We start from the raw sequence: 17,079 nt of genomic DNA on the forward strand, positions 1-17,079 counted from the left end.
ACTGGCTATGACCATTGCTCTCTTCGGAATTAATTGTCACGTACTCTCTATTGTTAATCGGCAAAAACATCATCTTTCTCAGTACATTCATAATTTACTACTCCGTATTGAGTTTTGTGATACCTTGCTTTTGATTTAGAGAAGTTGGGACAATGTGATAATTTGACAACTAAGTATTTATGATCATTATTATTCATAGCTCAACCTGAATCCTTCAAGATCAGGAATCAACAACATAATGCAGTCTTCATTACTGTTAAGAATTGAAAAAAAAAAAAAAAAAAGCCTTTATGATCCCAAGTACAAGTTATTACCTTGTTAATTCATGAATGTTTATGAATAACATAAAGATCTGAAATCATGAAATTTAATTAATGTATGATTAGGATTGAACACCTCAACTAATTTGGTAATGGACTAATTATTACTCCTTATCTTGTGAAATATTAAACCACTCATTAACCTAATCTCACAGGATACATAGCTTTTTTTTTTTTCTTTTTTTTCACCCTATCAAAAAAGAAATGTGGTCCCACACAAATGTCCAATTTTCAATCACCAAGATTAAGGCCAAACATAACATACTATACTAGCCATAGGAGTATCAAAGTTCGTCAATCACGGGCTACCTTGACAACTTTTATTACATTTTCAATACACTCTCAAAAGATTAACTGACAGAGAATTTAGTTAGTAGTAGTTGCTCAACTGACTGTCATTTCTTCAAGAACAAAGCATGATACTTCCTGCTTAATCTAACCAACTCTTACAACATTATCTTTGTCCCTTGAGCTATGTCTTTTCCAGCACCGGCTGCACCCCCGGAGATCGATGTTGGAGATCCGACATCGCTCCCGGAACTACTACCTCCGTCGCCAGGAACTGATGAAGTTACCCCTCCTCCTGCACCATCTGTCACATTACCAGTATCAGTACCTTCTCTTCCACCAGTGGTATCACCCCCACTACCAGCAGTAGTTGTTGCAGGAACAACTCCTCCTGCACCTTCTCCTGTTCTTTCTCCTCCTCTTCCTACACCTACATTACCTCCGACGTCTCAGCCTCAACCACAACCGCAGCCTCAACCACAACCGCAACCACAACCACCGCCACAACAACCTGTTTCATCAACGCCACAAACACCTACAAACATCCCACCACCAGTAGGAACAACCCCACCAAATGTTATTTCTCCTACACCAAGTAAACCAATTAATACAAAACCACCACAAAAAGGAACACCACCCAAAAAAGAAACTTCACCACCAAATATCATATCTCCTCCACTTAGTAAACAACCTAACATTAAACCACTACCACCTACTAGTAATCCAACTATTACTCCATCAACACCAACATCTTCCCGGCCACCTGTAATCCGGCCTGCAGCTCAACCAACCCCATCTAAACCAGGCCCATTAAGACACCAAGCCACTCCTGCAACACCAAGACCACAATCACCTCTTCCTGCTTCTGCTGTCCTTCCTTCCTCACCACCTGTTGCTCTACCAGTTCCTCAGACACCGGGTGGTGGCGCATGGATTCCCTTTTCATCAGAATCTCCTGCTCCGCTTCCTTTACTTCCTAGCCCACCTGGGACATTAAGCTCCTCTGCAGCTCCCCTGCATGATCATGGTAGTAACAATGGAGGTTTAATATCATCATCGTCATCAAGTGATCATCAGAACATTCAGGCTGCTGCTGTTGAACCAAAGGGGTCTAATAATGGGGCTAGTGGGTTTGTTGTAGGATTGGCTATTGGTGGGGTTTTGCTTCTGCTTCTTGGAGTTGTCTTTGGCATTCTGTTTGTCTTTTGTAGGAGGAGAGAAAAGAAGTTTGGTGTTAATGGATCTGGAAGAAAACATGCAACTTCATTCACTGGATATGAAGGTAAATCAGTTGGATTTTTCCTCTCAATATAAATTGCTTAGTATATAACATACAAAATTCAATAAAACAACAATGTCGAAACCTTAATCCTAGAAGGATGAGGTAAGCTGCATGATTCAAATTTAAGGCTTTAATTTCAGATGCTGAATTTATCTTAGATTTATATATTGCTCAAGGATAATTGGATTAGATATAAAATCTTAGTCATACATATTTGCTGCATTATTTTCAATGTGATGGTCCCCTTTTAAATGATTTACAAAAGTTTCTATCTTAATAACATATTGCATCATTAAGTATTGGAATTCCTCGAGTGTATAATATTAATCTTGATTTGTACTCTAGTATGATTCAATATTTGAAGCATCTATGCTAACATTGTCTTTTTCTTAATTTGATTGATTGATTAGAAAAAGGTTCATTACCCCTGTACACAAAGCAGGATTCTAATACCACTCAAGGGCTCCAAACTGTGATCAATGGAAGTACTCCTAAGGGGCCAGTTATGGATACCAGTGGCAACTCTCCGGTGACTGGGGGACCTACTTCTGGGAGTGGGCATGCCCTATCAAGCGGGACTTTCACGTACGAAGAGTTATTGAGGGCCACCAATGGGTTTTCGGAGCAGAATTTGCTTGGACAAGGCGGTTTTGGGTACGTGTTCAAAGGGGTCCTTCCGAATGGGAAGGAAGTTGCAGTGAAACAGCTGAAGATAGGAGGGCATCAAGGAGAAAGAGAGTTCAGAGCTGAAGTTGAAACAATTAGCCAAGTTCATCATAAGCATCTTGTATCCTTGGTTGGGTATTGCATTTCTGGTTCTGAGCGATTGCTTATTTATGAGTTTGTGCCCAACAATACATTGGAATTCCATTTACATGGTAAGTTGATTAATCAGTTTTTTCTTCTTCATTCTTTTAGCATGAAATTTTAAGTAGTTCATTGTACATTTGAGTACATAATCTTGTCTGGTATAATTAAAATACGACTAAAATGGCAGGAGAAGGGCAACCTGTTATGGATTGGCCTACTAGATTGAAGATTGCAATAGGCTCTGCGAAAGGATTAGCATATCTACATGAAGATTGTGAGTATTTCTTTGCCTAATAGATTCACAAGTAGCGCTTTTTAATTTCACTTACTTCTGTTAATGTGGAATATATACTATTTGTTGCAGGTAGTCCTTCTATCATTCATCGGGATATAAAAGCTGCAAATATCCTCCTTGACTGTAACTGCGAGGCAAAGGTGAGATTTTTCCCTGTACTCGCCACTATATTTGGATTATACTTCAGAACTTCTATGTCTGTGTGACAGTAAGAATATAAATAAGTATTCATCCTATGCTTTCATGCTGAGCTTAAGGTCTTTTCTTCAGGTTTCTGACTTTGGACTGGCAAAAATTTTCTCAAGTAGTAATCCTTCTATTACCCACATGACAACTCGAGTTGTAGGAACTTTTGGGTAAGCATTCTTAACAGGATCAAACATACATGTGCTGATATCCTAGAGCCTGAGTTGAGCTCAAGCAATAAACATTTGCTTTCTTTTCACCTTTTGAATGTGGGAGTCTGCAATAAACTTTTTCTTTTTCTTAATTTGCTGTCATGCATAATTGCAGATATTTAGCTCCTGAATATGCATCAAGCGGTAAAGTTACTGATAAATCAGACATATATTCATATGGGGTTATGCTCCTTGAGCTTATCACTGGCCGTCCACCCATCAGCAATTTTGGAACTGCTGCATGTGGAAGTTTGGTTAATTGGGTAACATTCTTTCCGAATTCTACCATGTGCTTCTCCTTATACTGCAAAGTTCTATTATGGAAACTGAGAATTTTGTTTATTGATGCTACAAATTTTGATAAATAATATAGGCCCGGCCCCTATTGGCACAAGCTATTGGAGATGGGAAATTTGATACTTTAGCTGATCCAAAATTGCAAGATAATTATGATGTTCATGAAATGTCTAGTATGGTGGCCTGTGCTGCTGCATGTGTTCGTCTTTCTTCTTGGCGTAGGCCAAGGATGAGCCAGGTAATTCTGATCACCATCAATTCATCGTGGTCTTGAAAACATTCCTTGTATATAAGTGTAATTTTGAAAATGAAGAAACTTTTTATTGTAACTTTTGATAGAGCTCTCAAATTCGGGTCTGTGCATGATTATGGACAGTTCATTAGTTAACACATATTGGCATAACCAAACCTTTTCAAAAAAGTTCTCGAGTTTTGATCATGGAACTGTACACAAATAATGCAGGTGGTACGTTCCTTGGAGGGAAACCTTTCAGCATCAGAGCTTGATGATGGAATTAGACCAGGACAAAGCTCAATGCATTTCCCCTACGAAAGCTTAGATTTTGATGCACGAAACTACATGGAGGATATGAAGAAAATGGCCTTGACTAGCAATACTACCACTCCTAGTAGATATAGCGAGAACACTAGTGAATATGGTCTGCTCCCTTCTCCCTCGAGCACTGATACTAGCCAACTCAATTACTCAAGAGGCTGATGTCTTGGACTATATGCTAACTACGTAAATATTGAAGAAGCGTAAGGAAAAGAGAATGGGAAACTAAAAAGATAAGAAAACACGGATAATATCCAAATTCTGTATTAATATCTCATTCAGATTATTAGAAATTGATAGAAATTTCCATTTTATTCTTTGTTTGTTTATGGGGAGAAAAAGTTTGTTTCTGTGAAGATTAGGATTAGTTGGATTTTCAAGTACATAGTCACATAAATGAGTTATTCTTAGGGGTGCTACATGAACAAATACTGAAGTAAAAGTGATCATAATTTTGTAGATTAAGCATGAAGTCATGAGTTCGGGTTTGTTTTTACATTTTTGTTGCCAGAATTGCAGCAATTCTTGATAATTCCTTTTCCCCATTTCTTTCTTCTTCCCCTTATTATCGGCTTCCTAACAATCTTCCGTAAGTACATAAACAACTTAACTGTGGTTGTCCCCTTCTTGTGCTGGATGGTGCTGTTAAAACAGCTAATTCCTTTGAAGTACAGCAAAGTTCTGTTGGATTAATTTAAGCATAAACAAGATTTAGTTTCTTGAAATTTTGTATATTACTAATTAATTATACTCGTATATTCCATATGAACTGTCAAAAGGTTGATGTTTGAAGCTGTATTTTTCTGCAAGCATTCCTTACAATACTTAGAACCATGTTTAAGTTAGTGTTGAAAGAGACAAGTGATTGACATTTCAATATCACTCCATTTAGTCCTTTGTACTGGTAAAACAGAACCATGTGATCGCGAATTTGTGATAGAAATCGACAGCATTATATGCTTGGTGATTGCAAATTTTGAAACACTTCCATAGAGATTAAGCAAAAAGTCGAGAACATATGAAGCCTGTGAGCATGTCCTGACTCACATTTATGCATATTTTATCTGGTGTTCCTACGGATTATACCAAGTATTGAGCAGATCAGCAGATAGTCTCCTATCGTATATTTAGGTGTAGGACTCATAAAAGACGATGATGTTGATGAGATTCAATCTCAATCAAGTACGAGTAGTCTTTAACAACACCGATATAGTGACCAACTGTCATCAAAATTGCTCAATGTTTCTTAGGACTTGCACTATTTTGTTTTGGATGAATACTTTCATTTGCAAACAATCAAACATAACTCCTTTATCTTCAACATAGAGTATACGAGCTATACATATATCATAAATGCATCAGATTGGAAAGCATTATTAATTTTATTGGCAGAGAGAGAGCCACAAAAGACAAATGATGTAGACGAGATTTGATTTTAAATTTTGCATACCATCCTCAAGACTTTAACCAACTAAAATAGCCGACATCCATACTAGAACCAAAATATATTAAACGATTAGATCGTGTATAAATGCCTATACTATAGGCATTAAGACACATTTTCAAAATCAAATTCAAATCAAATACTTAGACAACCACACAAAAGAATGTCCTAATGTAGGAAGTTTATTAACCTTTCTATTTCATACATAAAAAATAATTTCCTAATTTGAACAATAATCTCGCTCCACACACCCCACCTCTTTCTCTCTCTTCTTTGCAAGGCAAGCAAAACTCACACAGTATATTACCAGATTCAAAATCAAATCAAAACTTCAAAATTTTCACAAATTTTGAAACTTTTCATTGCAATTTCCACTAATCATGGCGTCTCGCCGTCGAATGCTTTTGAAGGTCATCATTCTTGGTGATAGTGGGTAATTCCCTTCTTTCCCTCTTTTTTTTTTTTTTGTCTCATTAATTTCTGTAAGATGATAAATAACTGAACAATGTTTCCCTAATTTGATCGTAATGATTACAATTTTATCAATTATTGTTGTGATCTTTGATTTCTTTTGTTGGGTAATTTTTGTATGATTTGATTTGCAGTGTTGGAAAAACTTCGTTGATGAATCAGTATCCTTTTCATCATTTTTGTTTTGATTTGATTGAAAGAATTACTATTTTTTTCTGGGGTTTGTTTGTATTGTATGATTTGGTTTAGCCTTAATGTATGTGATCAGATTTGTGAATCATAAGTTTAGTAATCAGTACAAAGCTACAATTGGGGCGGATTTCTTGACAAAGGAAGTTCAGATTGATGACAGGCTTTTCACATTGCAGGTGAATCATCTGCTGCTTTTAAATTTCTTGAATTTTTTGTTATTTAAATGGGTCCTCTTGTGCATGATAGAGTGATAGAACATTCGAATTACTGGTGTTGTAATGTTCATAATCAATGGAAATTTTCTTTTATTGATACTGAAACCTTGTCTGTAACATCTGTTTTTGAATGATGTTATTCAAGTAATTGTCGGGGGATTAATTGTTGTTTGTTTGTCTGTTTGCTGCCTGCATTTTCTCTTAGTAAAGGCTTGATGTAGGTATGTAAATTGTACTTAAAATGCAAATGCAAGAGGGCTGTGAAAATTATTCACTTCACAAACACTCTATTGAGTGGGCTATAAAAATTTTTAAACTATTGTCGCTTTTGTAAGGGTTCGACCTTGATGACAATGGATTATGGTGATATTAGTCTTGCTAGTTAACTTGCTCCATTGAACATTTGGATCACCAAGCATAGTGGGAGAATTTAGATAAGCAAAGAAGATTAGTATAAGTAGTTGATATGTATACTAGAACCTTAGTCCAATGCTGAAATTCATTTATACATTCTAAGGTTTGATTAATAGATACAAAGTTCGGTTAGTTGATTGAGGTTTTTCTTGACTATATGTCTTGGAAATCGACCAAACAGCCTAGATGGTAGATACTGCTCTCTTATAGTCAAGAAGTCTTTGCAAGCATATGTTAGTAATGCTTTGTTTTTCGGAGCACTTATACATGTAGTAAATAATTGGGTTGAAGTGTGATTCATAATATTTTCAGCAAAAAGAAAAGGGTTCAGTTAACATAAGCTTACTGTGCACTATTTGTAGAAGCCTTTTTGGGAATTTAGACTAAGTTAAGTGGAGATCACGAAAGCTTGCTGTATGTTGATGCCTATTTACAATTCAATCCCGGAAACTTTGATGGAGCAAGGCAAACCTGACCCGACTGACATTTACCTGGTTTAATCTGTAGTAAGATTACTGATGATGACCAGCCTTGAAAAAAAAGAGACATTTTGGTTACTAGGGATAGATTCTAGTATTATCTTGAAGAAATAAATTCTTGATGCAAACTGTTTAGCACACCACCACTGGAACATCAAGGCTCTGTAGCACTTTGGTCTTTAGGAAATAACCACCACCACTTGGTAAAGATCTAGGATTCCAGGTCATCCAGCCATGGATCAAGGTCTGTGGAGGATTAAACGTACGTAGTTTTACTGACTAGTGAAAATATTGCTAAAAGATTTACAATTTATATGAAAAAATATCACATGGAATATGGGTGTTTGGATTTTCCGTTTGCACTAATATGAAGATGCTTTATGACAAATATTAGTTCACATGAAATATTGAAATTGATTGTTGTAAATGTGTATGGCACACGCACATCCAAACTATATACATAAAGGGCGTAGGAATGTAGAGATGATGATAGATATCATACTGAAAACAGAAGAATGCCTTACGGGTATAACTCTTATTTGAATGAAGTTAATAAAATGCGATAAAACAAATTCGCAAGCTGATCTTTGAATACCTCTTATGCACTCAATGTCTGCTTAGGCCATTTGTTACAAAATGTGTCCTCTGGACTGGTCTTGCTATTCATCAGGCAATGACTTTTGTGATCTTACCCACATGTCTTGTTTATATTTTCTGTATTGTCCTACCTGCTAATTTATGCCATATTCTTGTGATTTGTCTCATCACATCTTTTTGCCCCCTTTCATTCATACTATATGTGGATTCAATTGGGGTGTGGCTATAAAAAAATGCATTAAATTAATGATTATCCGAAGTTCTTTTTTCTGGCAACAAATTATGGGTTATTTTTTATTTTTTATTTATTTACTTATATATATATATATGAATGTTAAATATTATTCACCATAAAAAGAGTATTTTCTTTTTCTCTTCTAACATGACCTCTCTTTCTTATATTGGATGAATGTTGCATCCTTGTGATCCATTAGAGACTTTGCTTGTTGCAGTCTCCATTTTGCTACAACTTGCTCAACCTCACACCTCTTCAATTTTGTGATCATATCATTGGGTCCCCCTCAAATAAAATTGTGTGCATCTTTGTGACAGTGAGCAGGGAGGCAGAGACACCTATATCTTTGAATTCATGTTATAAATTTAGTGCAGGATGTTGTGGGTGGTTGAGTTGGATTGCATTGGCTTTCAGGTTTACTTTCACACTATCTTCTGCGGAAAGATTAATTTATTAGTTTTTGGCAGGATCATATGAGGAAGTTGTGGTACTAGAATTGCAAATTTGTTTGGTTGTCTGTTCACCTTTGCCAACCTTACTTATTAGATTGGAGTTGTCTGTTCTCTTTGCCAACCTTACTTATTAGATGGGAATTGTGAAAATTGGTGTATATTACCTGTTTACTCATTTTTTTGCCAGCACTTTTAAACTTTAAGTTTTAGGCTCTACTATGCAGCTTATCAGCAAGATAATATTTTAATTTCATCTGACCCTATAGTCTAGATTTTCTTTTATGTTCCTCATTTTCCAGTTTGGAAATTTTCTTTGTTCGTTTTTTTAGATTTGATACTTCCAATGCTGAAAAGGTGTCATTTGTTCAGATATGGGATACAGCTGGACAGGAGAGGTTCCAAAGTCTTGGTGTGGCCTTTTACCGTGGTGCAGACTGTTGTGTGCTTGTGTATGATGTTAATGTCACAAAATCATTTGATGACCTCAACCGATGGCGAGAAGACTTTTTGTTACAGGTAATTGTTGATGAGCTTATTTTTTTTTTTTTTAATTAGTTTTTTTGGCCATTTTGTTGTTCTTGTCATAACTTCTCTTTTATTAATTGCAGGCTAGTCCACATGACCCTGACAACTTCCCGTTCGTTGTGTTAGGCAACAAAATAGACGTGGATGGTGGAAACAGCCGAGTGGTAAGACTATTTTGTCTATCTGTGGTGTCTTTGGTTTGAGATGATCAATAGTTCAATACACATATTAATCTTAGATTCTTAGGGCATATTGTGTTTTCGCATATTGGGCATGTTTTCTGTACTGCTCTATTGCTTCAATGCCAGTGGTAACACAAGTTAATATGATTGTCTCTAGGTGTCTTCAAAGAAAGCCAAGGCTTGGTGTGCCTCCAAAGGAAATATTCCCTACTTCGAAACATCTGCAAAGGATGGTACCAACGTTGAAGCTGCTTTTCAGTGCATAGCAAAGAATGCCATTAAAAATGAGCCTGAAGAGGATACGTGAGTTTAATTATCATATACACTTTACTCTCCAACTTCATTGGTTTCAATTGTCTATTCTATCACTTTTCCCTTCAAATTATCTTTGTTCCCTTACTAAATTACAATGCTAATATGCTATGCATGGTGTGTAGAATATTCTTACTTTAATAACTGAGCACTTAAAAACCTATTGTGCCCACCACCCCCCCCCCCCCCCGGGTCTCATACTCTGTAAAATGCTTAACTTGCTTATGCCTTTCTTAATTAGATATCTTCCGGACACCATCGACATGTCTGGCGGACAGCAACAGAGGTCATCGGGATGTGATTGCTAGGCTGGTTTTTTGTTGATATTGGCTGGCTCAAACTTTCACTCATCACCAACTATTAAACTAAATCAATTTCAGTTTGTGTACATTACTCAAATAGAGAGTTAAAGTGATTATTCATTGTGTCATAATTCAATATTTTTCTTATTGCTGCCTAAGTGCCTACGTATATTGTATGAGCTTCGTTGTTGCTGTCAGTGAGCCTATGTTGTAGTTGTTTATCCTGTGCATTCTGATTTCTGGTCCAAACGCTATTTATTTGACATCAGTGTAATGATCAATAACTACGTGTCTACGTTGTATCATTTTCTTTTAGAATCAAGAATCTTTCTTGGACATGTTCTTTTGAAGAATAGCAGGGTTCGATAACACAGAAAATGGCACCGGTTTTTAACTACGTAGTATCAAGGAAACTCGTCTTCAGTGAGCTAAAGAAGAAATAGTAATAACACAATGGATTATTTTCCTCTTTGATTTGTGTTATATAATGATGGTATGATCATTCTAAATACATAAATGAAATATATTGAGTTATTGACGAAGTTGTTGAATATATCTTCCATGAAGTTGTGATTGGTAAATCAAAGTTTTTTTTTGGGAAAGCTTGAGGAGATATGCAAAAGAGAGAGCATTACTAAATAAAAGATGTTTTAACTTAGTTGGAAAGATCAAAGAGTATGGTTATATTGCAGAGCGAGGAACATATTAATATTCTAGAGTCTAGACCATTCAATTTTAATATAATTTGATGGTAACGCATAATTAAGTTGCATATTAATATTCTAGACCCTTCAATTTTAATATAATTTGATTATAACATAAACAGAGAACATAATTAAGTTGAGCTTTTACTAACTCTCAAACAATTAGCAGAAAGGAAGAAAAGCATGTCATGATGTCCAAAAATCAATTTTACTCGTACGTTCCATTAGTCGGAGATGAGGGAGGAGATACACAGTGTAGAAACCTGGTAGGCAATATTGTAAAGGGACTTGCATACTTATGGGACTGCTCTGTTGGTGGAAGTTGTATAAGGAAATTGAATGGCCAAATCGCGGACAACCTAATGAGTAATCCCAAATTCCCAAGGACATGAATTCATGTTATCCACCTGAGATTGCTGGCTCATTACCGCTAGATGAGTAGATAAGCCACACTAGTGCACTAACGTGTGACTTGGTACCGATATGGAATGTGGACAAGTACATGTAGTCTCTCAGCTTGGGAAGGCTCAACGTTATTGGAGTACTATGACCCCAAATATTTTAGTTGGGAATCTTCCTTTGGATAAACAAGCAATGACTTCGTTCTTCATTGCCAACCTAGAAAGAGAACTAAGCATATTTAACGCACCACCTTCCCTATGATTGTCCGAATTGAAGACAGCAACCTTCAGCCAATTTCTCCTACCATACACTACACTTTGGTAAAGTACTACTGAACTAGGGAACCCTGTAAGGGTAGGTCCCCTCTTTCTTCCGTCTCTTTAGGTTCAGATGTTCCAACAAAGGTTCTCTTATTTTTGAGACCAATTCATATAATCTTCTTGAATCCTGAAATCTTCCCAATTTCAGATTCATGTTGTCCGTAAAATCTGGATATAGGAAGGGTATGACTGTGTGAGACTTCTCATATTCAACGACAGCAATCCCCTATCAAACAAATACTTGCACATCTCAAGGCCTAAATTTATTGTTCATCAGTCTTCCAGCTGATGTACGTCAACAAGTGAGCAAAATGACGAGAACATACTTCATACAGCATTATTCCATCTAAGCCAGGTACAACGAGTGCTAGCCAGCACAATATCCATTCTTTCCCCCAGAAAAGAACAAGAACCAACCCCTTGGGCTGTATTGAACACTACAAAAATTCAATAAACAAGTATTGTTGTCTTCAAATAAACATGACCAGGAGAATTTTAAACATTTGGTAATCAGAGGTTGATAAAATCATTTAAAATTTTCACATTTCCACTTCAAAACATTAAAAGGCATATGCTTCACCTGCATGTTCAGCATTTTTTGCTCTTTCACGAATTCAATCTTACAATTAGAAGAATTCCATGCCAGCAAGCAAGGAAAGCTTTAACATATCACCAGAATATGGACCTAAAATGTTTTTACTGGGAAAAAAATCGAGCATAATTTTGGTTTCTTTTGTATAAAGACCAATGCAATGATTGGATTGGAATGGATGACTTCAACATTACTGTTACCAAAAAAAACCACCTATGGGCATTGCATGATTCTTGAAAAAACTCTTCAATCTATGCTTCAGGATCAAAGAAGTAACATAACAACCTCACTCATCCACCTTTGTCCTTTTGCCCCTCAAGATGAAGAAATTGTTTAAACCAATGTTTCCATGCTGCGTCTTCTTGTTGTTCGATCCAGGACAGAAAACAGCTATCTATTAAGCAGAAGACGTTGACATAAAGAAGTTGATACCTCACAGGTACATATCGAAAGTTAGCAACCTGAAGGATTGGCCATATACCACCTTCCAGGGCCAAGGCTGGGATAAAATCCCTTTTCACATCTTCTTTGATTTGAGGGACGCTCTTTCCATTAGAAAAACCCATGTACGTAAAGAAAACTAGTAAATCCACAGGCCCAAAGATGATCCCGTCAAGTGCAACTTTTGAGGCAACAAAACGAAAGGAATTTTGTTGCATTCTCATTCGCACTTTCAGGAAGCGGTCTAGACCTTCATACCTACAAGACAGACAAAGACAATAATTTACAGCTATATTAATTCAGTAAATAAAAAGGACTCATTCTTCCAACAACAGATAGCAGAGCTTACTGAACAGATTTGCAGAGAAAGAGCAAAAGCAATGCCAAAATAAAGTTAAAAGACGAAATCCCTACCATCCTAAAAATACATGGAGTGATTTTGGTTATAATCTTGAGCGAAGCAATTTAAAGAAAGAAATAGAGGACAATTGTGATAATTTACAAAAGCTGGACAAAGATTTTTCATCAAGTAACAATAGCAACTGTGCTAGAACAAAAGGGGCAAATATAACAGAAACTTCAAAGTTCAATATGCACGTCCTAAAAACTACCATTTTTTACTCATTTCATCATGCCTATTCTTCTTAACACGCGCACTGAGAAGTATGTACTCATTAAGTCTTTAAGTACTTAATCATATACATCCCCGTCATTTCATGCACAAACATCCAGCACCACCACACCCAAAGGGTCAGCCTATAAGGATGAACCACAAAATTAAGATAACAGCAATTTATAGCCAATTTTTTTATCTCTATGATCAACATAGCATCAGAGCTTATCAATCAATTACTCATGCAATAAAAAATCAAGTTGAAGGCAAACAAAGCTACCAGGGTAAAATTATGAATCATAATGCTATTACAGTAATGTATTTGTTGCAGCAAAACTAAACCAAAAACTTCCTGAGCCCAAACAGGGAACTAGCAGCACTTCAATGTTGTGAAAGGATTCCTGCCGATTATCCTTAATGTGCTATTCTATGTTTTGATGCCATACAGATTTCATAACTAGTAACCACATTAAGATTGGATCAAACTTTCATTACAGTCAGAATAAAAACACGACACTTGCTTAAGATTAAGAAAACAACGGATCTATTACCCTAAGACACTGAACAAAGCAACTTTTACAGCAAAACTTATTAGCACTTAAACCTCAGAATAATAAAAGTCCATCAATAACCCTCCCTAATGATGCTGCTTGGCCAGCTTGGGTGTAAGTATACATATACAACAATATTGATGTTGTTCAATTCCAAAGCGATTATGTACTCAAATTCTTATTAAATTCAAGATGAATACGATTAGAAATTTTGTTGTTTTCAAGTAAACATACTTATTTGAGAACTCACTATCTACATTAACAATAGAAAAGAGACAAAAATGTTTGGTCAATAGGAATCTCATATACAAAACTATCCAGAAGAAAAGAAAAAGAAAAAAGTAAATTTGAACACTTATTAGTTGTTTTAATGTATTGTGACACAACCTCAATGTTGTACACAGATGTGGTAGTGAGCCAGTGATGAAGAAAAGACTAACCAGAAATGACCCACTGGTCCAATAAAACCAAAGCCAAACAAACTTGTTGCAGCAACCCTTTTCCAGTTGATCTTCAATTTCTTGTCCTTTTCCTATTAAATGCAAAGACGTAACAACTTATTAGCACCATAACAACTAAGAAGAGAATATGATGTCCTTATCCTGTTCGATTCCTTTAAGACTAGAAATATGTTGTGTAGTAAAGGAATCAACACAATGCACCCAAGCAGATCAAAACCTTGTCCTAGCTCACAATTAGAAAGATAGAATTGTACACAAAACAAAAACAAACATTGATACCTCACAAGTCACAACCATCAACAGGCTCAAAACAAAATCGCCTTTAAGCTAAATATCAATTAAACATAAACCAAACACAACCTTGCTCAGATAGGTTTAGAACCGATTAAAATGTAGCAGCATCAATCAATAGAAACATTTCCGGACAGAAACAAGGTAAGAGACAGAAGCTCGTATAATCACAGTTTTCAAAGGCTAAGCAGATTAACGACTCTACACTAGCATAACCGATGAACACGCTCGCATGAGCACCCATCACAGATAATTGATACTTAACAATGGGGCCAACTCAGTTAATTACTTAAGATCAGACTATAAATTGGATCTCCACTCATTAAATCTGCAAACAAAAATGCAACTTATATTGCAATCAGAAAGAGAACTAACGAGGCAATCCTATAAAAATTGCACATTGGCTAAAAACAATCAACTAACAATGTTACACTGAAGACTGAACGATAACTATTTAACCTTTTAATCCATGCAAAATATAACATACAAAAAGCAATTTTAAATGGGAATTGGGAACTTTTACATATAGAGATTACCCAATTGTTAACCAAACTAAGAACCTAAAAAAATCAAGAATTTTGCACCAAAGATTCTTCATATGACCAAATTGAAATCTTTCCTAAAAATTACCCAATATTTAAACAAACCAATAACCCTAAATCAAAAAAACAAAAGAAAAATGCACTAAAGATTCTTGAAAAGCCCAAACTAGAATCTTTCCCAAACAATTGAAATGCCCCAGAAAAAACCCAGAAAACGATCAAAAACAATAATCAGATAAACCCATTTCGCCAACAACCCAAATTAAAATAAAAAAGATCCAAAATAATTTAAAGAATAAAAGATTCTTACAGAAATTTGGAGGGGTTTTTTGGCCATGGAAAAGGTAATGGTTTGAGCAGCAATATCCCCAACTCCCCAAAGTAAGCCAGAACTTATCATTTGAGTCTTTACTGGGTGTACTGTCAAGCAATTCTGATACCATCTCCATAATCTCAACATTTTCTAAAAGCTAACAAAAACTGCAATTGATTGAAAAGAGAGAAAATTTGAGTGAAAGAGGCCTGAATTTAGATGGGTTTTAAAGTTTTTGGGTGATTAATCGATTAGGCATTGAGATGCGGAAATGCCCCCAAATTTTGTTGAAAATCAGGGCAAATTGTGCATGTCATAGAAATTGTTGCAATTTTAGATATTTCAGGGTATTTTTTGAGGGCTTTTATTTTGTTTGAGGGCTTTTATTTTCTTTCTTTTGGCTGAGAGTGTAAAATAAAACGACTTTTACCTCACAAAAAAAAAAAAAAAAAAAAAAAAAGAATTAGGGTCACACCTCACACACTCCACATATACGTAGTATGATACAGGCACAGCATACAAAGCGTGAGTAATGGGCATGAACCATGGGGGCATCCGCCATCGGCCATCCGGTATCGAATTTTGAAAACAGTCTTTGTTATGCTATTTACTTATTACCGAGTATATGACTTATATTCTGGATAAATACTATACATACAAAAAATATGTATTATAAAATAATTAACAAACTCAAATAAATAATCTTATTATAACGAGTAAAATAACCAAATTTTGCAAACTGATAGCACACAAATCAAATAGTGGTCTACCACTTCTTGGTTACAATTCCACATAAAAACTATCTTTAGGTTAACCATTTCTTAATAAAAGTAATTATTACAGTTGGTTGCATATAAGAAACTTTAAGAATGACCGAGTATTAATTACATGGTTACACCGATCCAAACAATTTTTTATTTTTCCAATTTCATATCATTTTAGGAAATTTTTTATAATGCTTATATGCAACTCTTAATTCTTAAAGCTACACATAGCATCACCCTTTTAATCACACTCTAATAATCATCCATGTTAGTATAGGAGTATGATGCTTTCTCACCCATTTGCTCCCTTTCCTTCCGCCTTCTAACTGCCCCCTTTTAACATTTTCTATTTACACATTTTAAAGATAGACTTATGAGAGAGGAGTTAAATTAATAGAATGAATAGACTAAAGTTCCCGTAATGAAATACTATAAGTGTTATATAATAAAAAAAAAATGTAAATATTTTCAAGATATGAAAATTTATTATCCCCAAGTCAAAAACTAAACACACCAATCTCAAAGATATACATATTCTTTATAGAATCAACACAATTTTTTCATTTACAATCCCGCTTCTAAACTTGACCTTAAAATAGTTGTATTCAAAATTATCTCGTGAGGTCGATAAATTAGGTAGGATTTTTACTAATTGGTGACGAAAACATTGTGCAAAATCACTAGTTCACAACATCTATGCGATTGAGCCACATAACACAAACCATCACTTTCATGAGACAAATTGTGTGAAGGCTAAGAACTTGGAGAATTTCTAATTATCCAAACTCCAATACAGAAATACTTGCGTGGACCTGGTTCACAATAATATTATTGTGGACCCGAGGTTATTTATACACACGCAACTGACATTAAATTGAACATAGTGACCTTTTTTTTTAACATAGTAACCTTATTTTTAACATAGTAACCTTTATTAAAAGTTGCATAATGTTTAATACAATTGTGAACTCGAAGTACGACGTTATGACCCTTATTTTAACATAGTGACTTTTATTATT

At 35.4% G+C, this 17,079-nt stretch overlaps 3 protein-coding genes across 3 annotated transcripts; 2 read left to right on the forward strand and 1 right to left on the reverse strand.

The window, feature by feature from the left end:
* The first annotated feature begins 450 nt into the window (after positions 1 to 450).
* Positions 451 to 4,778, forward strand: LOC145595632 (proline-rich receptor-like protein kinase PERK9). Its single transcript, XM_081652050.1, has 8 exons — positions 451 to 1,890; positions 2,301 to 2,768; positions 2,888 to 2,974; positions 3,065 to 3,135; positions 3,266 to 3,351; positions 3,509 to 3,656; positions 3,767 to 3,928; positions 4,154 to 4,778. Exons 1-8 carry the CDS (start codon positions 795 to 797, stop codon positions 4,406 to 4,408), a joined length of 2,373 nt encoding a protein of 790 aa, XP_081508176.1. The 5' UTR covers positions 451 to 794; the 3' UTR covers positions 4,409 to 4,778.
* Positions 4,779 to 5,895: 1,117 nt separating this feature from the next.
* LOC145594505 (ras-related protein RABG3d) lies at positions 5,896 to 10,402 on the forward strand. Its single transcript, XM_081650812.1, has 7 exons — positions 5,896 to 6,123; positions 6,296 to 6,322; positions 6,430 to 6,529; positions 9,115 to 9,261; positions 9,354 to 9,434; positions 9,610 to 9,755; positions 10,006 to 10,402. The coding sequence occupies exons 1-7, from the start codon at positions 6,071 to 6,073 to the stop codon at positions 10,070 to 10,072; spliced, it is 621 nt and encodes a 206-aa protein (XP_081506938.1). The 5' UTR covers positions 5,896 to 6,070; the 3' UTR covers positions 10,073 to 10,402.
* Positions 10,403 to 12,009: 1,607 nt separating this feature from the next.
* LOC145594747 (protein SYM1-like) lies at positions 12,010 to 15,657 on the reverse strand. The gene is made up of 3 exons (XM_081651081.1): positions 15,294 to 15,657; positions 14,130 to 14,221; positions 12,010 to 12,783 (listed from the first exon to the last, which is right to left on the reverse strand). Exons 1-3 carry the CDS (start codon positions 15,441 to 15,443, stop codon positions 12,375 to 12,377), a joined length of 651 nt encoding a protein of 216 aa, XP_081507207.1. The 5' UTR covers positions 15,444 to 15,657; the 3' UTR covers positions 12,010 to 12,374.
* Positions 15,658 to 17,079: the final 1,422 nt, after the last annotated feature.

Source organism: Chenopodium album, chromosome 19 (assembly GCF_948465745.1).
Source record: "Chenopodium album chromosome 19, dcCheAlbu1.1, whole genome shotgun sequence".
Lineage (NCBI taxonomy): Eukaryota > Viridiplantae > Streptophyta > Magnoliopsida > Caryophyllales > Amaranthaceae > Chenopodium > Chenopodium album.

Coding starts and splice junctions, on each gene's coding strand:
- LOC145594747 (XM_081651081.1), bottom strand. CDS start 15,443: ATGTTGAGATTATGGAGATGGTATCAGAATTGCTTGACAGTACACCCA. Junction 14,222..15,293: donor AAAAACCCCTCCAAATTTCT/GTAAGAATCTTT, acceptor TGCATTTAATAG/GAAAAGGACAAGAAATTGAA. Junction 12,784..14,129: donor GGACCAGTGGGTCATTTCTG/GTTAGTCTTTTC, acceptor TCTGTCTTGTAG/GTATGAAGGTCTAGACCGCT.
- LOC145595632 (XM_081652050.1), top strand. CDS start 795: ATGTCTTTTCCAGCACCGGCTGCACCCCCGGAGATCGATGTTGGAGAT. Junction 2,769..2,887: donor ATTGGAATTCCATTTACATG/GTAAGTTGATTA, acceptor CTAAAATGGCAG/GAGAAGGGCAACCTGTTATG. Junction 3,136..3,265: donor ACTGTAACTGCGAGGCAAAG/GTGAGATTTTTC, acceptor TCTTTTCTTCAG/GTTTCTGACTTTGGACTGGC.
- LOC145594505 (XM_081650812.1), top strand. CDS start 6,071: ATGGCGTCTCGCCGTCGAATGCTTTTGAAGGTCATCATTCTTGGTGAT. Junction 6,530..9,114: donor ACAGGCTTTTCACATTGCAG/GTGAATCATCTG, acceptor TCATTTGTTCAG/ATATGGGATACAGCTGGACA. Junction 9,262..9,353: donor GAGAAGACTTTTTGTTACAG/GTAATTGTTGAT, acceptor TATTAATTGCAG/GCTAGTCCACATGACCCTGA.